The sequence below is a fragment of the Taeniopygia guttata genome, chromosome 21, assembly GCF_048771995.1.
Source record: "Taeniopygia guttata chromosome 21, bTaeGut7.mat, whole genome shotgun sequence".
Classification (NCBI taxonomy): Eukaryota; Metazoa; Chordata; class Aves; order Passeriformes; family Estrildidae; genus Taeniopygia; species Taeniopygia guttata.
In genome coordinates, this window is record NC_133046.1 from 5,960,570 (window position 1) to 5,987,575 (window position 27,006).

Sequence of the window (27,006 nt, forward strand, 5' to 3'; positions counted from 1 at the left end):
CGCTGGACTGGTTAAACTGGTGGGGAACGGGTGTGGGTGGGGCTCCGGAGCCGCTGTCCAAAATCCATGTGGGATCAGGGAATTGTGGAATCGTGGAAATATGGAATTACAGGGTCATGGGATGGTTGGGATGAGGGACCTTCAAGCTCATCCATTCCCATGGGCAAGGACACCTCCCACTGTCCCAGGCTGCTCCAAGCCCCATCCAGCCTGACTGGGGATCCAGGGGCAGCCACAGCTGCTCTGGGAATTCCATCCCAGCCCCTTCCCACCCTCACAGGGAAGGATTTATCCCGTATATCCCAATCCAAATTGTCCCTCTTCAGTTTGAAGCCATTCCCTGTGTGCTGTCCCTCCATCCCTGTCCCCAGTCCCTCTGCAGCTCTCCTGGAGCCCCTTCAGGCTCTGGAAGGCCTCTGAGCTCTCCCTGGAGCTTCTCCTCTCCAGGTGAACATTCCCAGCTCTCCCTGGAGCTTCTCCTCTCCAGGTGAACATTCCCAGCTCTCCCAGCAGAGCTGCTCCATCCTCGGATCCCCCTGGAGCTCCTCTGGCCTGGCTCCAGCAGCTCCAGCTCCTCCCTGTGCTGGGGCTGCTCTGCAGGTGCCGGGGGGCTCATTTGGGGGGCAGAGGGGCAGGGACCCCTCTCCTGCTCATTCCCATTCCCACTCTCATTCCCATTCCCATTCCTGTTCCTATTCCCATTCCCTGCTCATTCCCACTCCCACTCCCATTCCAATTCCTGTTCCCATTCCCTGCTCATTCCCACTCCAATTCCCATTCCCATTTCCTGCTCACTCTTATTCCCACTCTCATTCCCATTCCCTGCTCATTCCCATTCCCATTCCCATTCCCATTCCCATTCCTACTCCCATTCCCATCCCTGGCTCATTCCAAGTGGGAATCAGCACCTCCAGCCCAGGAGCTGATCTCATTCCCATTCCCATTCCCATTCCCATTCCCACACCCACTCCCATTCCCACTCCAATTTCCACTCCCATTCCCATTCCTACTCCCATTCCCATTCCCCTTCCCATTCCCACTCCCATTCCCATCCCTGGCTCATTCCAAGTGGGAATCAGCACCGCCAGCCCGGGAGCTGATCCCATTCCCATTCCCATTCCCATTCCCATTCTCATTCTCATTCCCTGCTCATTCCCATTCCCACACCCACTCCCATTCCCATTCCCATTCCCATCCCTGGCTCATTCCCAGTGGGAATCAGCACCTCCATCCTGGGAGCTGATCCCACTCCATTTCCATTTCCCATTCCCCTTCCGTTTCCCATTCCCATTTCCCATTCCCATTCCCATTCCCATTCCCTGCTCATTCCCACTCCCATTCCCACTCGCATTCCCATTCCCAGTAGGAATCAGCACCTCCAGCCCGGGAGCTGATCCCATTCCCATTCCCTGCTCATTCCCATTCCGATTCCCTGCTCATTCCCATTCCCACACCCACTCCCATTCCCATTCCTATCCCTGGCTCATTCCCAGTGGGAATCAGCACCTCCAGCCCGGGAACTGATCCCATTCCCATTCCATTTCCCATTCCCATTTCCCATTCCCATTCCCAGTAGGAATCAGCACCTCCAGCCCGGGAACTGATCCCATTCCATTCCCCATTCCCATTCCCATCCCAGCCCCGGAACCCATCCCTGTCCCAGTGGGATCCAGGGCCGTGTCCGAGCCCTGCCGGAATTCCAGAAGGACAAAATCCACAGCTGTTCCCTTGGAGCGACCCCACACAGGGACAGGAATCCCAAAGCTGTGTCCCTTTGGAATTCCAGAGGGAAACGGGGACAGGAACCCCCGATCCCAAAGCTGTGTCCCCATGGAATTCCAGAGGGAAACGGGGACAGGAACCCCCGATCCCAGAGCTGCGTCCCTTTGGAATTCCAGAGGGAAAATGGGACAGGAACCCTCAATCCCAGAGCTGCGTCCCTACAAAATTCCAGAGGGAAAACGGGAGTGGGAATGCTTTGGGATGGAGCCTGGATTGGGATTTGGGAATAGGCAGTGTCAGCTCCAGGGCCTTTTGGGAACAAAATATTCCCAAGGGAATGTGGGAATGACCCGTGGGAATGCAGGAATGACCCTTGGGAATGCAGGAATGACCCCAAGGGAATGCGGGAATGACCCTTGGGAATGTGGGAATGATCCTCTCCCCATCCAGGATCCTTCCCAAGCCTGGGAATTTCTTGGGAATCTGGGAATGGCACACCCGAATCCTTCCCAAACCTGGGAATTCCTTGGGAATGTGGGAACAACCTCTCTAAGCCCTTCCTGAACTCGGGAATTCCCCGGGAATGCGGGAATGGCCCCAATGGGAATGTGGGAATGACATCTTTGGATCCTTCCCGAACCTGGGAATTCCTTGGGAATGCGGGAACAACCCTTGGGGATTCGGGAATGGCCCTCCAAGATCCTTCCCAAACCTGGGAATTCCCCGGGAATGGGGAATGACCCCCACTGGATCATTCCCGAGCTGGGAAATCCTCAGGAATGACCCCACGGGAATGCAGGAATGGCGACCTTGGATCCTTCCCAAACCTGGGAATTCCTCTGGAACGCAGGAGCGGGGTTTTGGCAATTCCCCACCCCCCAAATCCCAAAAACCGGGATTTGGGATTTTCCCGCTGGCTGCTCCCCTGGCTGGGATCTCCCCTCTCCAAACCCCCCTGGAAAACGATCCCAGATCCCAAAAATTGACCAAAACCCATTTTTTTTTACTGCAAACTCCCCGAGCGCCGCCCCGGGGGAGATGGGAAGGAGCAAAAATCCATGGAAAAATCCAGGAGAATCCCTAAAAACGGCCCGAAGGGAGCGGGAATGGCGCGGGGCAGAGCCAGGCTCTGCTCCTGAAGGCACCTCGAGATTCCAGCACAGTGACCTGGCACGGAGGGAACTGGGAACGCGGGAATTCCGGCTGATCCCGGGCCAAACCATCCGCCAGAAGGAAAAAACCCCAAATTCCCGGGAAAAAAATTTCTTTGGGACTCCCCTCGTGATCCCTGAGATGTCCCCGGGGTGGGCGAGGGCGGGGAGCCCGGGAATGCTGCTGGGATGGGATCTGGGAATGCTGCTGGGATGGGATCCGGGATCCCTGCGGATGCTGGAGGGGTGGGAGGGGGGAAATCCCGAAAACTGTAGCACCCAAAGGAGGGAAAACCAGCAAAAAATGGGAATATTGGGAAAAATGGGAGCACAGGGGAAAAACCAGGAGTTGGCAGCTGCTCCTTAGGGATCCCAGATCCCTAAAGGGATCCCAAGCCGGGATCAGATCCCCAAAGCGATCCCGAGCCGGCAGCCACGGAGATTCGGGGCTGGAAAAACGGGAAACAGTAAAAATGAAAAAAGCTGCGGAAAAATACAAATAAAATAAAAAACAATTCAAGGCCAGACCCTACAAAAGCCGGGGCGGGACGCGCCGGAAGGCCCGGCTGCGGTCGGGAATTCCAAAAGCCGGGAATAACGGGGGTGGGAATGGCCCCCCCGAGGGCTGGGAATGCGGGGACGGAGCACGGCGGGCGGGATGGAGAAGCGGGATCGGGATCATCGGGATCGGGATCATCGGGGCCCCTCAGAGGGTGCGGGGGTTGTACTCCGGCAGCTTCCGCAGCTTCTCCTGCTCCGCCTCCGACTCGTCCCGGGCGATCACCAGCGAGTGGGAATAGCCCATGGCCACCTGGAATGGGAACGGGAATGGGTCAGCTGGGAATGGGAATTGTCCATGGCCACCTGGAATGGGAATGGGAATAGCCCATGGCCACCTGGAATGGGAACGGGAATGGGAATGGGTCAGCTGGGAATGGGAATAGCCCATGGCCACCTGGAATGGGAATTGTCCATGGCCACCTGGAATGGGAATGGGTCAGCTGGGAATGGGAATTGTCCATGGCCACCTGGAATGGGAATGGGTCAGCTGGGAATGGGAATAGCCCATGGCCACGTGGAATGGGAATGGGAATGGGTCAGCTGGGAATGGGAATAGCCCATGGCCACCTGGAATGGGAATAGCCCATGGCCACCTGGAATGGGAACGGGAATGGGTCAGCTGGGAATGGGAATGGCACATGGCCATCTGGAATTGGAATGGGAACAGGAATGGGAATGGGTCAGCTGGGAATGGGAATTGCCCACGGCCAACTGGAATGGGAACAGGAATGGGTCAGCTGGGAATGGGAACTGTCCATGGAACTGGGAATGGGAAAAGGGAAGGGAATGGTGCAGCTGGGAGTGGGAATGCCCATGGAACTGGGAGTGGGAATGCCCATGGAACTGGGAATGGGGCAGCTGGGAGTGGGAATGCTCATGGAACTGGGAATGCCCATGGAACTGGGAATGGGGCAGCTGGGAGTGGGAATGCCCATGGAACTGGGAATGCCCATGGAACTGGGAATGGGGCAGCTGGGAGAGGGAATGCCCATGGAACTGGGAGTGGGAGTGCCTGTGGAACTGGGAATGGGGCAGCTGGGAATGGGAATGCCTGTGGAACTGGGAATGGGGCAGCTGGGAGTGGACACTGCCCATGGAAAAGGGAACGGTGGAGCTGAGGGGATCCGGGGATCTCTCCCGGGATCGCTCCCTCCTGCTGGGATCCAGTCCGGGCTGGAGCATCCCAAAGGAGTTTTAGGGAAGGGCCCTGCACCCCCTGCCCGGCACCCACGGGGGCCACGGGCTGGGCACGGCCTCAGTTTCCCATTTATTTTAGGGAATGGATCCTGCTGTCCTGAGCTGGGCACGGCCTCTGTTTTCCCGTTTATTTTAGGGAATGGATCCTGCTGTCCTGAGCTGGGCACGGCCTCAGTTTCCCAGTTTATTTTAGGGAATGCGCCCCAGGGTGTCCCTGTCCATTTTAGGGGAGGGCCCCGTGGATGTGATGAGCTGTGCCTCAGTTTCCCCGTTTATTTTAGGGGAGGGGCCCACGGGTGTCACGAGCAGGGCACGGCCTCCGTTTCCCTGTTTATTTTAGGGAAGAGCCTCCGGGTGCCCTCTCCATCACCCCACGGGTGTCACGAGCTGGGCACGGCCTCACCCAACCCCGAATTATTTTAGGGAAGGGCCCCACAGATGCTCCCTCACCCCACAGACAGGATGAGCTGTGTCAGGGCTCAGCCACCCCAAATTATTTTAGGGCAATCCGGGTGCCCTCTGCATCACCCCATGAGTTGGGCACAGCCTCAGCCACCCCAAATAAATCCCCATAGATCCTCTTGCTCACCCCACAGGTGTGGGGAGCTGTGTATGGCCTCCACCACCCCAAATTATTCCCCAAAGGAGCCCTCCTTTCACCCCACAGATGGGATGAGCTGTGTATGGTCTCAGCCACCCCAAATTATTTTAGGGCAATTGGGGGGCCCTCTCCATCACCCCATGGGTGTCATGACCTGGACACTGCCTCAGCCACCCCAAATAAATCCCCATAGATCCCCTCGCTCACCCCACAGATGTGGGGAGTTCACACAGCCTCAGCCACCCCAAATTATTCCCCAAAGGAGCCCTCCTTTCACCCCACAGACGGGATGAGCTGTGTATGGCCTCAGCCACCCCAAATTATTTTGGGGCAATCCGGGTGCCCTCTCCATCACCCCATGGGTGTCATGACCTCGACACAGCCTCAGCTACCCCAAATAAATCCCCATAGATCCTCTTGCTCACCCCACAGGTGTGGGGAGTTCACACAGCCTCAGCCACCCCAAATGATTCCCCACAGGCGCCCCCTGACCCCACCAGCCCTGTGGGGTCCCCTCACCTGCTCGGTGTAGATCCCGTCCAGGGTTTTCACCTCCTGCGCCGCCGTGGACGATTTGGGTTTGTGGTCCCCATATCCCTGTGGGAACATCCCAGGGACAGGGATTGGGCATTTTGGGGTGTTCCTTTGTGGGATTTGGGTTTGTGGGAATATCCCAGGGACAGGGATTGGGCATTTTGGGGGTTTTGGGGTGTCCCTTTGGGGGGGATTTGGGTTTGTGGTCCCCATATCCCTGCGGAACATCCCAGGGACAGGGATTGGGCATTTTGGGGGTTTTGGGGTGTCATTTGGGGTTTTATTTGGGGTGTCAGTTTGGGATTTTTGGGGTGTTAGTTTGAGGTTTTATTTGGGGCATTTAGGGTGTCATTTTGGGGTGTAATTCGGGGTTTTTGGGGCGTACCAGCTCCCCGAAGGTGGGCGAGGGCCCCCAGCTGATGGTGGGTTTGGGGTGTCAGTTTGGGGTTTTTGGGGCATCATTTTGGGGGTTTTTGGGGTGCAATTTGGGGTTTTATTTGGGGTGTCATTTGGGGTGTCATTTGGGGTTTTATTTGGGGTTTTTGAGGTGTCAGTTTCGGGTTTTATTTGGGGTTTTTAGGGTGTCCGTTTTGGGTTTTATTTGGGGTATTTAGGGTGTCATTTTGGGGTTTTTGGGGTGCCATTTGGGGTATTATTTGGGGTTTTTGGGGCGTACCAGCTCCCCGAAGGTGGGCGAGGGCCCCCAGCTGATGGTGGGTTTGGGGTGTCAGTTTGGGGGTTTTTGGGGTTTTATTTGGGGTGTCATTTGGGGTTTTTGGGGTGTCAGTTTGGGGTTTTTGGGGTGTCAGTTTGGGGTTTTTGGGGTGTACCAGCTCCCCGAAGGTGGGCGAGGGCCCCCAGCTGATGGTGGGTTTTATTTGGGGTGTCAGTTTGGGGTTTTGGGGTTTTATTTGGGGTTTTTGGGGTGTCAGTTTGAGGTTTTATTTGGGGCATTTAGGGTGTCATTTTGGGGTTTCATTTGGGGTTTTATTTGGGGTTTTTGGGGTGTAATTTGTGGTTTTTGGGGCGTACCAGCTCCCCGAAGGTGGGCGAGGGCCCCCAGCTGCTGGTGGGTTTGGGGTGTCAGTTTGGGGTTTTTGGGGTTTTATTTGGGGTGTCAGTTTGGGGTTTTTGGGGCGTACCAGCTCCCCGAAGGTGGGCGAGGGCCCCCAGCTGATGGTGCTCTCGTCGGCCGCCACGATGACGGAGCTCTTCCTGCAAGGGAGGCGATCCCGTGTCCCCGAGTGTCCCGGCACCCCAAATCCGGGCCGGGGCGGGAATTCCCGGAGCCGCACTCACCCGCAGGCCAGGCTGCGGATCTTCCACCCGCACAGGTCCTGCACGGCCTTGGGGTACATGGTGGACTCCCGGGAGGTGTTGGTGGCGCCCCAGAAGAACAATCCGCCTGCAGGGGAACCCCGGAATTCCCAAATCCACGGGAGTCCCACCCGTTAGGGCACAGATCCCCCGGAATTCCCAAATCCCAGGTCCAAGGGAATCCCACCCTTCAGAGCATAGATCCCCCGGAATTCCCAAATTCTGGATCCATGGGAATCCCACCCGTCAGGGCATGGATCCCCCAGAATTCCCAAATCCACGGGAATCCCACCCGTTAGGGCACAGATCCCCTGGAATTCCCAAATCCATGGGAGTCCCACCCGTCAGGGCACAGATCCCCCGGAATTCCCAAATCCCGGGTCCAAGGGAATCCCACCCGTCAGGGCATGGATCCCCTGGAATTCCCAAATCCCAGGTCCATGGGAATACCATCCCAAATCCCCACCTGTCTCACTGATGGTGCCCCCAGCATTCCCAGATCCCAGCATTCCCACCCATCCTGGTGCCAGCCCCTTTGGCATTCCCAAATCCCAGATCCCAGCATACACACCCATCCCGCTGCCAGCCCCCCAGCATTCCCAAATCCCCACCTGTCTCACTGATGGTGCCCCCAGCATTCCCAAATCCCAGATCCCGGAATTCCCGGCATTCCCAATCCCGGCATTCCCACTGGTCTCGCTGCCAGCCCCTTTGGCATTCCCAAGTCCCAGATCCCAGATCCCAGGTCCCGGTGCTCCCGGCATTCCCGATCCCAGCGTTCCCACCGGTCTCGTTGCCAGCCCCTTTGGCATTCCCAAGTCCCAGATCCCGAATCCCAGGTCCCGGCACTCCTGGCATTCCTGATCCTGATGTTCCTACCGGTCTCACTGCCAGCCCCTTTGGCATTCCCAAATCCCAAATCCCGGCATTCCCACCCCTCCTGCTGCCAGCCCCTTTGGCATTCACAAATCCCAGATCCCAAATCCCAGGTTCCGGTGTTCCCACCGGTCTCGCTGCCAGCCCTTGTGGCATTCCTGGCATTCCCAAATCCCCACCTGTCTCACTGATGGTGCCCCCAGCATTCCCAAATCCCAGATCCCGGCATTCCCACTCCTCCTGCTGCCAGCCCCTTTGGCATTCCCAAATCCTAGATCCCGGCGTTCCCACCGGTCTTGCTGCCAGCCCCTTTGGCATTCCCAATCCCATGTCCCGGTGCTCCTGGCATTCCCGATCCCGGCGTTCCCACCGGTCTTGCTGCCAGCCCCTTTGGCATTCCCAATCCCATGTCCCGGTGCTCCTGGCATTCCCGATCCCGGCGTTCCCACCGGTCTTGCTGCCAGCCCCTTTGGCATTCCCAGATCCCAGATCCCAAATCCCAAATCCTGGCATTCCCACCCCTCCTGCTGCCAGCCCCTTTGGCATTCCCAATCCCAGATCCCAAATCCCAAATCCCTGCATTCCCACCGGTCTCGCTGCCAGCCCCTTTGGCATTCCCAAATCCCAGATCCCAGCATACCCACCCATCCCGCTGCCAGCCCCCCAGCATTCCCAAATCCACCTGTCTCACTGATGGTGCCCCCAGCATTCCCAAATCCCAGACCCCGGAATTCCCAGCATTCCCGATCCCGGCGCTCCCACCGGTCTTGCTGCCAGCCCCTTTGGCATTCCCAAGTCCCAGATCCCAAATCCCAGGTCCAGGCGCTCCCGGCATTCCCGTTCCCGGCGTTCCCATCGGTCTCATTGCCAGCCCCTTTGGCATTCCCAGATCCCAAATCCCAGGTCCCGGCGCTCCCGGCATTCCCGATCCCAGCATTCCCACCCCTCCTGCTGCCAGCCCCTTTGGCATTCCCAAATCGCAGATCCCAGTACCACCCGTCCCGCTGCCAGCCCCCCAGCATTCCCAAATCCCCACCTGTCTCACTGATGGTGCCCCCAGCATTCCCAAATCCCAGACCCCGGAATTCCCGGCATTCCCAATCCCGGCATTCCCACTGGTCTTGCTGCCAGCCCCTTTGGCATTCCCAAGTCCTAGATCCCAAATCCCAGGTCCCGGCATTCCCACCCCTCCTGCTGCCAGTCCCTTTGGCATTCCCAGATCCCAGGTCCCGCTGTTCCCACCGGTCTCGCTGCCAGCCCCTTTGGCATTCTCAAATCCCAAATCCCAGGTCCCGGCACTCCCGATCCCGGCGTTCCCACCGGTCTCACTGCCAGCCCCTTTGGCATTCCCAAGTCCCAGATCCCAGATCCCAGGTCCCGGCACTCCCGGCATTCCCGATCCCGGTGTTCCCACTGGTCTTGCTGCCAGCCCCTTTGGCATTCCCAAGTCCCAGATCCCAAATCCCATGTCCCGGCGTTCCCACCGGTCTCGCTGCCAGCCCCTTTGGCATTCCCAAATCCCAGATCCCAAATCCCAGCTCCCGGCACTCCCGGCATTCCCGATCCTGGTGTTCCCACCAGTCTCGCTGCCAGCCCCTTTGGCATTCCCAGATCCCAGATCCCGAATTCCCGCTCCCGGCATTCCCACCGGTCTCGCTGACGGCGAAGGAGCAGGTGTATCCCGCGTAGATCTGGGCGGCGCCGCGTCCCGGGAAGTCGAAGAGCTTCACCAGCCTGGGAACCATCTCGTCCTTCTGCTCCGCGTGGCCCAGCCGCCCGTAGCCCCCGAAGCCCCAGGAGAAAACGCGCTTCTGGGAATCCAGCACCAGCTGGGATGGGAAAAACAGACTCAGATCCCAAATCCCAGATCCCAAATCCCAAACTTCAGATCCTAAATTCCAAATCCCAGCGTTTCTGGGAATCCAGCACCAGCTGGGACGGGAAAACAGCCTCAGATCCCAAATCCCAGATCCCAAATCCCAAACTTCAGATCCTAAATTCCAAATCCCAGCGCTTCTGGGAATCCAGCACCAGCTGGAACGGGAAAACAGCCTCAGATCCCAAATCCCAGATCCCAAATCCCAAACTTCAGATCCTAAATTCCAAATCCCAGCGCTTCTGGGAATCCAGCACCAGCTGGAACGGGAAAACAGCCTCAGATCCCAAATCCCAGATCCTAGATCCCAAACTTCAGATCCTAAATCCCAAATCCCAGCGCTTCTCGGAATCCAGCACCAGCTGCAACGGGAAAACAGCCTCAGATCCCAAATCCCAGATCCCAGAGCTTCTGGGAATCCAGCACCAGCTGGAACGGGAAAACAGCCTCAGAGATCCCAAATCCCAGCGCTTCTGGGAATCCAGCACCAGCTGCAATGGGAAAAACAGACTCAGATCCCAGATCCCAGATCCCAGATCCCAGAGCCTCTGGGAATCCAGCACCAGCTGGAACAGGAAAACAGCCTCAGATCCCAAATCCCAAATCCCAGCGCTTCTGGGAATCCAGCACCAGCTGGAACGGGAAAAACAGCCTCAGATCCCAAATCCCAAACTTCAGATCCTAAATCCCAAATCCCAGCGCTTCTGGGAATCCAGCACCAGCTGGGATGGGAAAAACAGACTCAGATCCCAAATCCCAGATCCCAGATCCCAAATCCCAGCGCTTCTGGAATCCAGCACCAGCTGGAACGGGAAAACAGCCTCAGATCCCAAATCCCAGATCCCAAATCCCAGCGCTTCTGGGAATCCAGCACCAGCTGGAACGGGAAAACAGCCTGAGATCCCAAATCCCAGATCCCAGATCCCAAATCCCAGAGCTTCTGGAATCCAGCTGGAACGGGAAAACAGCCTGAGATCCCAATCCCATTCCCACGTTCCCATACTGTGTGGTTGGCCCCGCTGGCCATGTCCCTGACCCATTCCCGTTATCCCCATTATCCCAATCCCATTCCCACATTCCCGTTATTCCCATTATCCCGTTATCCCGCATTCCTGTACCGTGTGGTTGGCCCCGCAGGCCACGTCCCTGACCCATTCCTGTTATTCCCATTATCCCAATCCCATTCCCGTGTTCCCATACCCTGTGGTTGGCCCCGCAGGCCATGTCCCTCACCCATTCCCGTTATCCCAATCCTGTTATCCCATTCCCACATTCCCGTACCATGTGGTTGGCCCCGCAGGCCACGTCCCTGACCCATTCCCATTATCCCAATCCCAATCCCATTCCCGTACCGTGTGGTTGGCCCCGCAGGCCACGTCCCTGACCACGACGTTGGGCACGGGCAGCACCTGCCCGTCCTTGGTGCGCTCCACGAAGAGCGCCACGCGCCGCGGCAGCAGCTCGCAGTCGTACTCGATGCGCTGCGCCCGCGCGATGAACTTCCCGTCGGAATTGTGGCCTGCAACGGGAGCGGCACGGCCAGCCTGAGCACCCTGTGGGGTCATCTGGGACTGCCCCGATCCTGTGGGGTCATCTGGGACTGCCCCAGTCCTACATGGTGATCCCAAACTGCCCCAATCCTGTGGGGTCATCCCGAACCACCCCGATCCCGTGGGGTTATCTGGAACTGCCCCAATCCTGTGGGATCATCCCCAACCACTCCAATCCTACATGGTGATCCCAAACTGCCCCAATCCTGTAGGGTCATCCCAAACCACTCCAATCCTGCAGGGTGATCCCAAACTGCCCCAATCCTGTGGGGTCATCCCCAACCATCCCGATCCTGCGGGGTCATCCCAAACCACCCCAATCCTACAGGGTTATCCCGAACTGCCCCGATCCCATAGGGTCACCCCAAACCACCCCAATCCTGTGGAGTTATCTGGAACTGCCCCAATCCTGTGGGGTCATCCCGAACTGCCCCAATCCTGTGGGGTTATCTGGAACCGCCCCGATCCTGTGGGGTCATCCCGAACTGCCCTGATCCTGTGGGATTATCTGGAACTGCCCCATTCCTGTGGGGTCATCTGGAACTGCCCCAATCCTGTGGGGTCATCCCGAACCACCCCGATCCTGTGGGGTCATCCCAAACTGCCCCCATCCTGTGGGGTTATCTGGGACTGCCCCAATCCTACAGGGTCATCCCAAACTGCCCTGATCCTGCGGGGTCATCCCCAACCGCCCCGATCCCGTGGGGTCATCCCCAACCGCCCCGATCCTGTGGGGTTATCTGGGACTGCCCCAGTCCTGTGGGGTCATCCCAAACCACTCCAATCCTACATGGTGATCCCAAACTGCCCCAATCCTGTGGGGTCATCCCCAACCACCCCGACCCTGTGGGGTCATCCAGAACCACCCTTCAGGGTGATCCCAAACTGCCCCGATCCCACAGGGTGATCCCAAACTGCTTCCATCCCGTGGGATCATCCCAAACCAGCCAATATCCCATGGGACGATCCCAAATCCTGTACCCAGCTGGCCGTACTCGGGGCACCCGAAGAAATACAGGTTCCCATGGGGTGATCCCAAATCCCATTCCCATGGGATGATCCCAAATCCCATTCCCATGGGGTGATCCCATAGATCCCAAATCCCGTACCCAGCTGTCCGTACTCGGGGCACCCGAAGGAATACAGGTTCCCATGGGGTGATCCCAAATCCCATTCCCATGAGGTGATCCCATGAGATGATCCCATAAATCCCAAATCCCGTACCCAGCTGGCCGTACTTGGGACAGCCGATGGAATACAGGTTCCCATGGGGTGATCCCAAATCCCGTTCCCATGGGATGATCCCAAATCCCGTACCCAGCTGGCCGTACTCGGGACACCCGAAGGAATACAGGTTCCCATGGGGTGATCCCATAGATCCCAAATCCCGTACCCAGCTGGCCGTACTCGGGGCACCCGAAGGAATACAGGTTCCCATGGGGTGATCCCATGGGGTGATCCCAAATCCCATTCCCATGGGATGATCCCAAATCCCAAATCCCGTACCCAGCTGGCCGTACTCGGGGCACCCGAAGGAGTACAGGTTCCCCTTGCAGTCCATGACCATGCTGAACTCGGCCCCACAGCCCAGCTTGGAGATCGGCTGCCCATTGTACAGGATCTGGGAAAAACCGGGAATGGGGTCAGGAAATCCCGGAATAGTGGGCAAACGGGATCAGAAATGCAGAAGGGGAAAAACGGGGGTCAGAAACACAGGAAAAGCCAGAAAAATGGATCAGAAAAGCCAGGGAAAAGGGGAAAATGGGGGACAGAAATATGGGAAAAACCAGGAAAATGGGACTAGAAAAACCAGGAAAAATGGGGGTCAGAAACAGAGGAAAAGCTGGAAAAACGGGATCAGAAAAGCCAGGGAAAAGGGGAAAATGGGGATCAGAAACACAGGAAAAGCCGGGAAAATTAGATTAGAAAAAAATGGGAAAATGGGGATCAGAAACACAAGAAAAGTTGGGAAAATGCAATCAGAAATATGGGAAAAGCTGGGAAAATGGGATTAGAAAAAAAAGGGATTAGAAAAAAATGGGATTGGGAAAAATGGGGGTCAGAAACACAGGAAAAGCCAGGAAAAATAGGGATCAGAAGCACAAGAAAAGCTGGAAAAATGGGACCAGAAAAGCCAGGGAAAAGGGGAAAATGGGGATCAGAAATATGGGAAAAGCTGGAAAATGGGATTAGAAAAAATGGGGGTCAGAAACACAGGAAAAGCTGGAAAAATGGGATCAGAAAAGCCAGGAAAAATGGGGATCAGAAACAAGGAAAAGCTGGAAAAATGGGATCAGAAAAGCCAGGAAAAAGGGGAAAATGGGTATCAGAAACACAAGAAAAGCTGGGAAAATGGGGTCAGAAAAGCCAGGAAAAAGGGGAAAATGGGGATCAGAAATATGGGAAAAGCCAGGAAAATGGGATTAGAAAACCCAGGAAAAATGGGGGTCAGAAACACAGGAAAAGCTGGAAAAACGGGATCAGAAAAACATGGAAAAAGGGAAAAATGGGGAATTTCCATGGGAAATCCCTGATCGGCAGGAAAAACAGGATCAAGAACAGGGGAAGAGCAGATAAAAAGGGATGAGAAAAACACAGAAAAAGCAGGAAAAGAAAAAAAGAGGAAATTCCAGAGGAAATCCCTGATCTGTGGGAAAAGCAGGAAAATTTGGATTGAAAAAAAAAATCAGGAAAAAGGAAAAAAGGGATATTTCCATGGGATATCCCTGATCTGTGGGAAAAGTAGGGAAAATGGGATTGGAAAACACGTAAAATGCGGAAAAAAAGTGAAGAACTGGATCAGAAATGCAGGAAAAGGGTAAAAAGGTGAATTTCTGGGGGAAATCTCTGATCTGTGGCAAAAGCTGGAAAAACAGGATAGGAAAAATGAGATTTAAAAACACAGGAAAAGGGAAAATGGGGAATTTCAATGGGAAATTCCTGATCTGTGGGAAAAGCAGAAAAACTGGATCAGAAAACATGGGAAAAAGGAAAAAAGGGGAATTTTCCACAGGAAATCCCTGACCTGCACGAAAAGCTGTAAAAACAGGATCAAAAAAATTTGGGAAACGGGGGAAAAAAAAAAAAAAAGGAATTTACATCAGAAAATCCCTAAAATTCCTTAAAAATTCAATTTCCAAATCCTGGTTTTTCCTCTCCCCACCTCAGCTGGGAACTGGCTGAGAGGGAATCGTGCACCCCGAGGGGTTTTTAAGGAATATGTCACTAAAAGCCCCAAAATCCTCGGATTTCCCCCAAATCTGGGGGTCCATACCTGGGTGGGGCTGGGCACGGCGTCCGTCTGGTTCCCCAGCCCCAGCTGGCCCAGCTTGTTCTCCCCGAAGGCGAACACGGAGCCGCTCTCTGCGGGGAAAATGGGAATTTTGGGGGGGAAAAACTGGGATTTTGGGACCATTCTCCCAGAATTTGGGGCAAAAGGGACAGATCTGGGGCTCTTTTCCCGGGATTTTGGGGCAATGGATGGATTTTGGGGAAAAGGGTTGGATTTAGTGCAGTTTTTCCGGGATTATGTGCAGCTTCCCGGGATCCAGCCCCGTTTCCCGGGATCCAGCTCCATTTCCTGGGATCCAACTCCAATTCCCGGGATCCAGCCCCATTTCCCGGGATCCAGCCCTACTGCCAGGCTCCAGCTCCATTTCCCAGGCTCCAGCTCCATTTCCCAGGCTCCAGCCCCATTTCCCAGGATCCAGCCCCATTTCCCAGGATCCAGCTCCATTTCCCAGGCTCCAGCTCCATTTCCCAGGCTCCAGCCCCATTTCCCAGGCTCCAGCCCCATTTCCCAGGCTCCAGCCCCATTTCCCAGGATCCAGCCCCATTTCCCAGGATCCAGCCCCATTTCCTGGGATCCAGCCCCATTTCCCGGGATCCAGCCCCATTTCCCGGGATCCAGCCCCATTTCCCAGGATCCAGCCCCATTTCCTGGGATCCAGCCCCATTTCCCAGGATCCAGCCCCATTTCCCAGGATCCAGCTCCATTTCCCAGGATCCAGCCCCATTTCCCGGGATCCAGCTCCATTTCCCGGGATCCAGCCCCGTTTCCCAGGATCCAGACCTATTGCCAGGATCCAGCCCCATTTCCCGGGATCCAGCCCCATTTCCCGGGATCCAGCCCCGTTTCCCAGGATCCAGACCTATTGCCAGGATCCAGCCCCATTTCCCGGGATCCAGCTCCATTTCCCAGGATCCAGCCCCATTTCCCGGGATCCAGCTCCATTTCCCAGGATCCAGCCCCATTTCCCGGGATCCAGCTCCATTTCCCGGGATCCAGCCCCATTTCCTGGGATCCAGCCCCATTTCCCAGGATCCAGCCCCATTTCCCGGGATCCAGCCCCATTTCCCGGGATCCAGCCCCATTTCCCGGGATCCAGCCCCATTTCCCGGAATCCAGCCCCATTTCCCGGGATCCAGCCCCATTTCCCAGGATCCAGCTCCATTTCCTGGGATCCAGCCCTATTGCCAGGATCCAGCCCTATTCCCGGGATCCAGCCCTATTCCCAGGATCCAGCCCCATTTCCCAGGATCCAGATCCATTTCCCAGGATCCAGCTCCATTTCCTGGGATCCAGCCCCATTTCCCAGGATCCAGCTCCATCTCCCAGGATCCAGCCCCGTGTCCCAGGATCCAGCCCCGTGTCCCGGGCTCTGGCCATGTCTTGGGATCAGCCCCGTGCCTCAGGATCCAGCTGTGTCCCGGGATCCAGCCATGTCCCAGGCTCCAGCCCCATTTCCCAGGATCTGCCCAATTTCCCCAGATCAACCCCATTTCCCGGGATCAGCCCCATGTCCCGGCTCCATCCCTGTGTCCCGGTCCAGCCCCGTGTCCCGGTCCAGCCCCATTTCCCGGGCTCCATCCTCGTGTCCCGACTCCATCCCCATGTCCCAGTTCCAGCCCCATCTCCCAGCTCCATCCCCATGTCCCGGTCCATCCCGGTGTCCTGGTCCATCCAGGTGTCCCGGTCCATCCAGGTGTCCCACTCCATCCCCGTGTCCCATCCCCGTGTCCCGCTCCATCCCCGTGTCCCGGCTCTATCCCCATATCCATCCTCGTGTCCATCCCCGTGTCCCGGTCCATCCCCGTGTCCCAGACTCCATCCCTGTGTCCCGTCTCCATCCCGGTGTCCCATCCCCGTGTCCCAGTTCCATCCCCGTGTCCCAGACTCCATCCCCGTGTCCCGTCTCCATCCCTGTGTCCCAGCCCCGTGTCCATCCCCATGTCCCAGCTCCATCCCCGTGTCCCGGTCCATCCCCATGCCCCATCCCCGTGTCCATCCCCATGTCCCGTCTCCATCCCCGTGCCCCATCCCGGTGTCCCGGCTCCATCCCCGTGTCCCGGCTCCATCCCCGTGTCCCAGCTCCATCCCCGTGTCCCAGTTCCAGCCCCGTGTCCCGTCTCCATCCCGGTGTCCCGCTCCATCCCCATGTCCCAGACTCCATCCCCATGTCCCGTCTCCATCCCGTGTCCCGGCTCCATCCCCGTGTCCCGGTCCATCCCCGTGTCCCGGTCCATCCCCGTGTCCATCCCGTGTCCCAGCTCCATCCCCGTGTCCCGGCTCTATCCCCATATCCATCCTCGTGTCCATCCCCGTGTCCCGTCTCCATCCCGGTGTCCATCCCGGTGTCCCAGTCCATCCCGTGTCCCATCTCCATCCCCATGTCCCGTCTCCATCCCGGTGTCCTGGTCCATCCCGTGTCCATCCCCGTGTCCCGGTCCGTCCCCGTGTCCCGCTCCATCCCGGTGTCCATCCCGTGTCCATCCCGGTGTCCATCCCCGTGTCCATCCCGTGTCCCGTCTCTGCGCACCGGTCAGCGCCAGGGTGTGGTTCCTGCCGCAGGCGGCCGCCACGATGGCCTCGCTGCTCAGGGCCTCGATCGGCCGCGGCGCCTCCACGCGCTTCGTGTCGCCGTGGCCCAGCTGCCCCTTCTCGTTCCGCCCTGCCGGGAGCCCCGCAGCCGTTATCCACGGGGATCCCGCTGATCCCATTTCCTGGGGTCCCTCTGATCCCGTTATCCACGGGGATCCCGCTGATCCCGTTATCCACGGGGGTCCTGCTGATCCCATATCCATGGGGGTCCCGCTGATCCCGCCAGACACGGGGATCCCGCTGATCCCGTTATCCACGGGGATCCCGCTGATCCCGTTATCCATGGGGGTCCCGCTGATCCCGTTATCCATGGGGGTCCCACTGATCCCACTATCCATGGGGGTCCCGCTGATCCCGTTATCCATGGGGATCCCGCTGATCCCGCTATCAATGGGGATCCCGCTGATCCCGTTATCCCAAGGGTGCCCTCCGATCCCATTAGCCCAGGGGTTCCCTCTGATCCTGCTATCCCAGGGGTTCCCGCTGATGCCGTTATCCGAGGAACGCTCCTGGGACAGATCACATTATCCCAGTTTGGTTCCCAGGACAGATCCCACTATCCCACAGGAGGTTCCCAGGATGGATCCCCCTCTCCCACGGGAGGTTCCCAGCACGGATCCCGCTCTCCCAGCCCAGTTCCCAGGACAGATCCCGCTCTCCCAGTTGGGTTCCCAGGACAAATCCCGCTATCCCACAGGAGGTTCCCAGGATGGATCCCGCTCTCCCAGTTGGGTTCCCAAGACAGATCCCCCTCTCCCACAGGAGGTTCCCAGCACAGATCCCGCTCTCCCATGGGAGGTTCCCAGCATGGATCCCCCTCTCCCACGGGAGGTTCCCAGGATGGATCCCACTCTCCCAGTTGGGTTCCCAGGACGGATCCCCCTCTCCCACAGGAGGTTCCCGGGACAGATCCCGCTCTCCCAGCCGTGTTCCCAGGACGGATCCCGCTCTCCCAGCCGTGTTCCCGGGACAGATCCCGCTCTCCCAGCCGGGTTCCCAGCACGGATCCCGCTCTCCCAGCCGTGTTCCCGCACAGATCCCACTCTCCCAGCCGTGTTCCCGCACAGATCCCGCTCTCCCAGCCGTGTTCCCGGGACAGATCCCCCTCTCCCAGCCGTGTCCCCGGGACGGATCCCGCTCTCCCAGCCAGATTCCCGGACAGATCCCGCTCTGGCGGCTGACCCCAGCTCCAGAGGCGTCCCTCGGCGGTGATGAGCAGGCTGTGCGCGGCGCAGGGCCCCGACACCACCGAGCGCACGCGCAGCGTCCCCAGGCTGCCGTAGCGGTGCGGCCCCCACAGGTTCTGGCCCAGGTTCCGGTACGCCGCTGGAAAACACCGGGAATGAGCCGGGGCAGGGAAAAGCAGCCGGGAAACGCGGCTGGGAAAATAGTCTGGGGAACACAGGAAAATCAGGCCGGAAAATCTGCCAGGAAATGGTCTGGGAATACTGGGAAAATAATCTGGGGAAATTCAGGAAAATAATCCAGGAAAATAATATGGAAAAATCCAGGAAAATTCAGGAAAATAATCCGGGAAAATACAGGAAAATTCAGGAAAATAATATGGGAAAATACAGGAAAATAATCTGGGAAAATCCAAGAAAATTCAGGAAAATAGTCCGGGAAAATACAGGAAAATAATCTGGGAAAATCTGGGAAAATTCAGGAAAATAATACAGGAAAATACAGGAAAATAAAGTGGGAAAATCAAAATCATTTGGGAAAATCAGCCAGGAAAATCATCTGGGAATACTGGGAAAATCAAAATCATTTGGGAAAATCAGCCAGGAAAATCATCTGGGAATACTGGGAAAATAATCGGGGGAAATCCAGGAAAATAATCCCAGAAAATCTAGGGAAATTCAGGAAAATACTACAGGAAAATACAGGAAAATAAACTGGGAAAATCAGCCAGAAAAATTGTCTGGGAATACTGGAAAAATCATCTGGGAAAATCCAGGAAAAATCAGGAAAATAATCCAGGAAAATGCAGGCAAATCATCTGGGAAAATCACAATCATCCGGGAAAATCAGCCAGGAAAATCATCAGGGAATATTGGGAAAATAATACAGGAAAATTCAGGAAAAGCACCCGAGAAAATCCAGGAAAATCACCCATGAAAATCACCTGGGAAAATCCAGGAAAATTATCCAGAAAAAATCATCCCAGAAAATCCAGGAAAATAATATAGGAAAATCTGGGAAAATCCTCTGGGAATACCGGGAAAATCATCCAGGAAAATAAACCAGGAAAATCTTCTGGGAAAATGATCCGGGAAAATCCAGGAAACTTCAGGAAAACAATCCAGTAAAATGCAAGAAAATCAACTAGGAAAATCATCTGTGAATACTGGGAAAATCTAGGAAAATCATTGTGGAATATCCAGGAAAATCCAGGAAAATCATCCCAGAAAATCATCTGGGAAAACAAGGAATACCGGGAAAATCATCAGGGAAATGATCTGGGAAAATGATCCTGGAAAATCTGGGAAAATGATCTGGGAAATCAGGGAATGCCAGGAAAATAACGGGAACCTGCCCCAGTGAGCGTGGCCAGCCCTGCCTGCTGCCCCAATTAAGGAAATATTAATTAACGAAGCTGTTCCGCCACGAGCAGACAAGTTCAGTATATCCCATAGAAGAAGGAGATGATTAATGAATTAATTTTTGATTAATTGAAAACGAAGCAGAGGCTTAATTTGGCTTCGCAGCAGAGCTGGAGCCCCTCAGATCTGCCCCAATTAAGGGGTGAACCTCTGGCTCCTCCCCCAGTTAATTAATTAAATTCATTAATTACAACTAAATGAAATAAGAAAAGTAAAAATAATAATAACAATTTATATAATAATGTAAATAATAATAATATACACTAATAAAGAATATATATTTTTTATTATTATATAATTACATTATTATATTAGCAGTTATATATATTACTAATTATATATCATCATTATATAATGATACATATAATAATAATTTATTAATTATAACTAGATGAAATAAGAAAAATAAAAATAATAATAACAATTTATATAATATTGTAAATAATAATAATAATATATAATAATAGAAATTTTTATTATTAAATAATTATATTATTATATTAGCAGTTATATATATTATTAATTTTAAATTATCATTATATAATGATACATAAAATAATAATTTATTAATTATAACTAGATGAAATAAGGAGAAATAAAAAGGAACTAGAAATGCATCCAAAATGAGCAAAATCTTAATTTGGCTTTGCAGCAGGGCTGGCACCCCTCAAACCTGCCCCAATTAAGGGGTGAACCTCTGGCTCCTCCCCCAGTTAATTGATTAATTAATTATAACTAGATGAAATAAGAAAAATAAAAATAATAATAACAATTTGTATACTAATGTAAATAATAATAATATACCCTAATATATAATCTATATTTTTGATTATTATATAATTACATTATTATATTAGCAGTTATATATATTACTAATTTTTTTATCATTATATAATAATACATATAATAATAATTTATTAATTATAACTACATGAAATAAGAAGAAATAAAAAGAAAATAGAAATGCATCCAAAATGAGCAAAATCTTAATTTGGCTTTGCAGCAGAGCTGGCGCCCCTCAAACCTGCCCCAATTAAGGGGTGAACCTCTGGCTACTCCCCCAGTTAATTGATTAATTAATTAGAACTACATAAAAACAATCAGCAAAATCAACAAACTATAAATAGATCAGAAATAAACAAAGCCTAATTTGGCATATAAAATAAACAGAAAATTAATAAACTACAAATCCATTAAAGCCAAGGCAAGCCCTTGGGCCACTCAAGGTCATTAATTACGAATTAACACCAATTAATCGCACCGCCATTAATGAGAGCCCTGCTCTGCCCCCATACATAATTAATAGCAATAATCACCCGCTAATGAGGGGCCTTACCCTGCCCCAAAACATACACTGATTACTAATTAATACTAATTAATCACAGCTATTAATGAGCCCCTATCCTGTCCCAAAGCATACATTGATTACTAATTAATATCAATTAATCACAGCTATTAGCGAGCCCCTACCTTGTCCCAAACCATTCAGTAATTACTAATACCAATTAATTAATCAGCTATTAAGGACCTCTACCCTGCCCCAAAACACTTATTACTAATTAACCTCAAATTAATACCAATTAATCCCAGCCATTAACACAGCCCTACCCTGCCCCAAAACATTGACTACTAATTAACCCAAATTAATCAGCCATTAATGAGCCCCTACCCTACCCCAAACTGTTCATTGGCTACTAATTAATAGCATTTAATCACAGCCATTAATGAGCCCCTACCCTGCCCCAAACCATTCATTAATTCCTAATTAATATCAATTAATTAATGAGCCATTAATGGGCCCCAAAACATTGACTACTAATTAACCCAAATTAATCAGCCATTAATGAGCCCCTACCCTACCCCAAACTGTTCATTGGCTACTAATTACTAGCATTTAATCACAGCCATTAATGGGCCCCTACCCTGCCCCAAACCATTAATTATATACTAATTAATACCAATTAATTAATGAGCCATTAATGGACCCCAAAACACTGACTACTAATTAACCCAAATTAATCAGCCATTAATGAGCCCCTACCCTGCCCCAAACCATTAATTATATACTAATTAATACCAATTAATTAATGAGCCATTAATGGACCCCAAAACACTGACTACTAATTAACCCAAATTAATCAGCCATTAATGAGCCCCTACCCTACCCCAAACCATTCATTAATTACTAATTAATACCAATTAATTAATGAGCCATTAATGGGCCCCACAGATTAATTAATGAGTAATTAACAGCCGTTAATTAGCAGCCCTACCCTGCTGCTTGGGCACCTCCTTGCGGCCGATCAGGTCCCAGTTGGTGGCACCGAAGATCAGGAGCTGCCCCCGGCTCTTGGAGCCCTCGAGCTTCTGTGGGGACACGGGGACATCAGGGGACATGGGGGGCACTGGGGACATTGGGGACATTGGGGGGCATTGGGGACATGGGGGGCATTGGGGACATCAGGGGGCATGGGGGGCACTGGGGACATGGGGGACATGGGGACATTGGGGCATTGGGGACATCGGGGGACACCAGGGGACATGGGGGGCACTGGGGACATGGGGGACATCAGGGTACTTTGGGGACACAATGGGGACACTGGGGAGTGTGCAGTGGGGCACAATGGGGGCACAGGGGGGTGTGCAGTGGGGCACAGTGGGGCATGGGGGGTGTCTCATGGGGCACAATGGGGGCACTGGGGTTGTGCAATGGGGCACAGTGGGGTGTGCAGTGGGGCACAATGGGGACACTGGGGAATGTGCAGTGGGGTACAGTGGGGGCACTGGGGGGTGTGCAATGGGGCACAATGGGGCATGGGGGGTGTGCAGTGGGGCACACTGGGGACAGTGGGGGGTGTGCAGTGGGGCACTGGGGGTGTGCCATGGGGCACGGGAGGTGTCCCACAGGGCACGAGGGCTGTGCAATGGGGCACAGTGGGGCACGGGGGGTGTGCAATGGGGCAGAGTGGGGCACGGAGGTGTGCAATGGGGACACGGGGGATGTCCCACGGGGCACGGGGGGTGTGCAATGGGGCACGGGGGGTGTGCAATGGGGCACGGGGGGTGTGCAATGGAGTACAGGGGTGTGTAATGGGGCACGGGGGTGTGAAATGGGGCACGGGGGGTGTGCAATGGGGCACGGGGGCTGTCCCACGGGGCTCAGGGGTGTCCCCCGGGGCACGGGGGTCCGCAGCGCCCCAGGCCCGCTCCCCGCACTCACGATGCGCTCCTTGCTGTGCTCGGGCTCGCAGATCACCACGCTCTGCCCGCGGGGGCCTCCGGGCCCCGCCGCCGCCGCCGCCGCCGCCGCCCCGCCGGGCCTGCCGGGCCTGCGGGCCCCGGGGCTGCCGTCCCGCGGCCGCCGCTCCCGGGGCGCCTCCTCCTCGCTGCTGCCGCCGCTGCTGCCGCCGCCGCCGGGCCGGGGCCGCCGCCGCCCTGAGCCCTGAGGGCCCGGCCGCCGCCGCCCCGAGCCCTGAGCCACCGGGCCCGCGGCGTCCCAGGGCGGCCCCGCCGCCTTCCTGCGGGGCATGGCTGCGGGGCCGCGTCAGCCAACGGGCCGGGCCGGCACACACACACACACCGACCGAGGGACGGACAGGGACCCACAGACAGACAGACACGGAACACACACACACACACCGACCGAGGGACGGACAGGGACCCACAGACAGACAGACACGGAACACACAGACACACAGACACACACAGACACACACAGACACACACAGACAGCGGGACGCGCGGTGAGGGGAGATGGGGACACGGCGTGAGGGGGACACAGTGAGGGGAGATGGGGGAAAGGGGGTGAGGGGACACAGTGAGGGGAGATGGGGACACAGTAAGGGGAGATGGGGGGTATGGGGTGAGGGGACAGAGTGAGGGGAGATGGGGACAGAGGGGGAAATGGGGGAAAGGGGGTGAGGGGAAATGGGGACAGATGGGGACACAGTGAGGGGAGATGGGGGAAATGGGTGAGGGGACCCAGTGAGAGGAGATGGGGACATGGGGACACAGTGAGGGGAGATGGGGACAGAGGGGGACACAGTGAGGGGAAATGGGGACAGATGGGGACACAGTGTGGGGAGACGGGGGAAATGGGTGAGGGGAACACAGTGAGGGGAAGATGGGGGGTGTGGACTGAGGGGACACAGAGAGGGGAGATGGGGGATGTGGGGTGAGGGGACACGGTGAGGGGAGATGGGGACAGATGGGGGCACAGTGAGGGGAAATGGGGACACAGTGTGGGGAAAATGGGGTGAGGGGACACAGTGAGGGGAGATGGGTAAAATGGGGGTGAGGGGAAATGGGGGGTGTGGGGTGAGGGGACACAGTGAGGGGAGATGGGGACAGAGGGGGACACAGTGTGGGGAGATGGGGAAAATGGGGTGAGGGGGCACAGTGAGGGGAGATGGGGACAGTGGGACACAGTGAGGGGAGATGGGGTGAGTTAAAATGGGGACAGAGGGGAAATGGATGTGGAGTGAGGGGACACAGTGAGGGGAAATGGGGAAAATGGGGTGAGGGGACACAGTGAGGGGAAATGGGGAAAATGGGGTGAGGGGAAATGGGGACAGATGGGGACACAGTGAGGGGAGATGGGGACAGAGGGGGACACAGTGAGGGGAGATGGGGACACAGTGAGGGGAGATGGGGACACAGTGAGGAGAGATGCAGACAGAGGGGAAATGGGGGATATGGGGACACAGGACTGGGCAAAAGGGGGACCCACGGTGGTGGCCATGGGGGGATAAGAGGTGGGACCCCCCTGGTGACAGGGACAGTGTGGGGACATGGAGGAGAATTGGGGGACCCTCTGTGGGGGCGATATGGGGGGACAGAGAGAGGTACACGGGGGGACCCCAGTGTGGGAAAACTTGGGGGATGTGGGGACAAGGGTGACCCCCAGCTCGGGGACATGGGGACAAGGGTGACCCCCCCCCCAGCCAGGGGACATGGGGGGATTTGGGGGGACATGGGTGACCCCCAGTGAGGGGATTTCGGGGGTTTTGGGGGACACGGGATAAGGGGAGGGATTTGGGGACACAGGATGGGGAAATGGGGGGGATTTGGGGGGACATGGGACAAGGGCACATGGGTAACCCCCAGTGAGGGGATTTGGGGGGATTTGGGGCACAGGGGGTGGGGAGAGAGGAGACCCCCGGGCTGGGGGGCAGAGAAGGGGGCTGGAAAAGGGGGGTTCAAAGGGGGGTTCAAAGGGGGGTGCAAGGAGGGGGTGCAGTTTGGAAAAGGGGGGCCTGGGGGGTGCAAAGGGGGGCACACACGGGGGGGTCTCAGGAAGATTTGGGGGTGCACAGAAGGATCCGGGATTTTGGGGTGCCGGGGGGTTCCCAAAGGGGGTCCGGAGCAGGAAAAGTGCCCGGAGACAAAAGGCAAAGGGAGCACCGGGGGGGTTTTGGGGTCTCCCCTCTTTATCCGCTCCCCAAACCGCCCGGAACCCCCAAAACCCCAAAGCCCCGCCGCTCTCGGGGCGCTGCCGCTGGATTTTGGGGTGGGGGCGATTCTGTGGGTTGGGGAGGGGACAGGGACCCCCCCGGGGGTCTCCCCGGTGCCCATCCCCCCGCCCCCCCCCCGCATTCCCATTCCCAGATTTCCCTGGAACAATGGGATCTCTGTCTGCCCCCCTCGCACCACGTGGATCCGCCTTTTTTTTTTTTCCCCCTTTTTTTTTTTTTTAAACCATTTTTCCGCCCCCCGTCCCTCCCCAAATCCCTCTCCCCCTCCCCCCAAATCCCACTTTTTGGAGCCCCCCCAATTCCAAACCTGATTTTAGGGCGAGAGGTGCAGCATAAAGAAAGCGGCGGCGCGGGGCCTTTGCACTATTTTTGGTGGCGGTTCCTGTTGCAGGAAAAAGAAAAAAAAAAAAAAAAAGGTAATTTTGGGGTGTTTTTTTTCTCGCTTTTTTCCCTCCTCCTCCTCCTCCTCGGTTGTTTTTTTTTTTTTTTTTCTTGGTTTTTATTTTTCCCTCTGTCCCCCCTTTTCTCTTTTCCCCTTTTTCCCCTCCTGAAATCCCACCCACCGAATCCCCCGGCTGCGGGAGTGCGGGCGAGCGGGACAATACAAAACAGAACCACATGGATGGGCAGGAAAAGGGGAAAGGGAGACGAGCCCGGATCGCGGCGGCCGCGAGGGAGCGGCCCCGGAGCCGAGCAGCTCCATCTTTAGGGCTGGAGGAGTCCGGGCCGGCCCCGCCAGCCGCGGCCTCCCGCAGCATCCCTCAGCCTCCCGCAGCTTCCCGCAGCTCCCCAGAGCATCCCGCAGATTTCTGCAGCATCCTGCAGCTTCCCAGAGCATCCCGCAGCCTCTCTCAGCCTCCCGCAGCTTCCCAGAATATCCCGCAGCTTCCCAGATCCCAAATCCCGCAGATTTCCGCAGCTTCCCGCAGCTTCCTAGAGCATCCCGCAGCTTCCCGCAGCTTCCCAGAGCATCCCGCAGCTTCCCGCAGCTTCCCAGAGCATCCCGCAGCTCCTGTAGCTCCCCCAGCCTCCTGCAGCCTCCCGCAGCTCCCAGAGCATCCTGCAGCTCCCGCAGCCTCCCTCACCATCCCGCAGATCCCTCAGCATCCCACAGGTTCCCGCAGCCTCCTTCAGCCTTCCGCAGCATCCCGGAGCCTCCCGGAGCCTCCCGGAGCATCCCGGAGCATCCCGCAGCATCCCCGCAGCTTCCCAGAGCATCCCGCAGAGCATCCCGCAGCTCCTGTAGCTCCCACAGCTCCCGCAGCTTCCCAGAGCATCCTGCAGCTTCCCAGAGGATCCCGCAGAACATCCCGCAGCTCCTGTAGCTCCCACAGCTCCCGCAGCCTCCTTCAGCTTCCCGCAGCTTCCCAGAGCATCCCGCAGCTCCCGCAGCTTCCCAGAACATCCCGCAGCCTCTCGCATCCCACAGCTCCTGTAGCTCCCAGAGCATCCCGCAGCTTCCCAGAGCATCCCGCAGCTTCCCGTAGGATCCTGCAGCTTCCCAGAGCATCCCGCAGATTTCTGCAGCATCCCGCAGCTTCCCAGAGGATCCCGCAGAGCATCCCGCAGCCTCCCGCAGCTTCCCGCAGCTTCCCAGAGCATCCCGCAGCATCCTGCAGCTTCCCACAGCTCCCGCATCTTTCCAGAGCATCCTGCAGAT

At 55.9% G+C, this 27,006-nt stretch overlaps 1 protein-coding gene across 1 annotated transcript; it reads right to left on the reverse strand.

The window, feature by feature from the left end:
* Positions 1-3,357: 3,357 nt before the first annotated feature.
* Positions 3,358-26,134, reverse strand: RCC2 (regulator of chromosome condensation 2). Its single transcript, XM_072917334.1, has 14 exons — positions 25,910-26,134; positions 25,654-25,728; positions 23,093-23,403; positions 22,146-22,239; positions 18,449-18,592; positions 17,205-17,336; positions 14,660-14,748; positions 12,892-13,006; positions 11,188-11,354; positions 9,608-9,788; positions 7,066-7,171; positions 6,909-6,981; positions 5,752-5,829; positions 3,358-3,684 (listed from the first exon to the last, which is right to left on the reverse strand). Exons 3-14 carry the CDS (start codon positions 23,399-23,401, stop codon positions 3,580-3,582), a joined length of 1,593 nt encoding a protein of 530 aa, XP_072773435.1. The 5' UTR covers positions 23,402-23,403; positions 25,654-25,728; positions 25,910-26,134; the 3' UTR covers positions 3,358-3,579.
* Between the last annotated feature and the right edge of the window lie 872 nt (positions 26,135-27,006).

Coding starts and splice junctions, on each gene's coding strand:
- RCC2 (XM_072917334.1), bottom strand. CDS start 23,401: ATGCCCCGCAGGAAGGCGGCGGGGCCGCCCTGGGACGCCGCGGGCCCG. Junction 13,007..14,659: donor CCGTGCCCAGCCCCACCCAG/GTATGGACCCCC, acceptor GGTTTTTCCCAG/ATCCTGTACAATGGGCAGCC. Junction 11,355..12,891: donor CCCCGAGTACGGCCAGCTGG/GTACGGGATTTG, acceptor CTCCCGTTGCAG/GCCACAATTCCGACGGGAAG.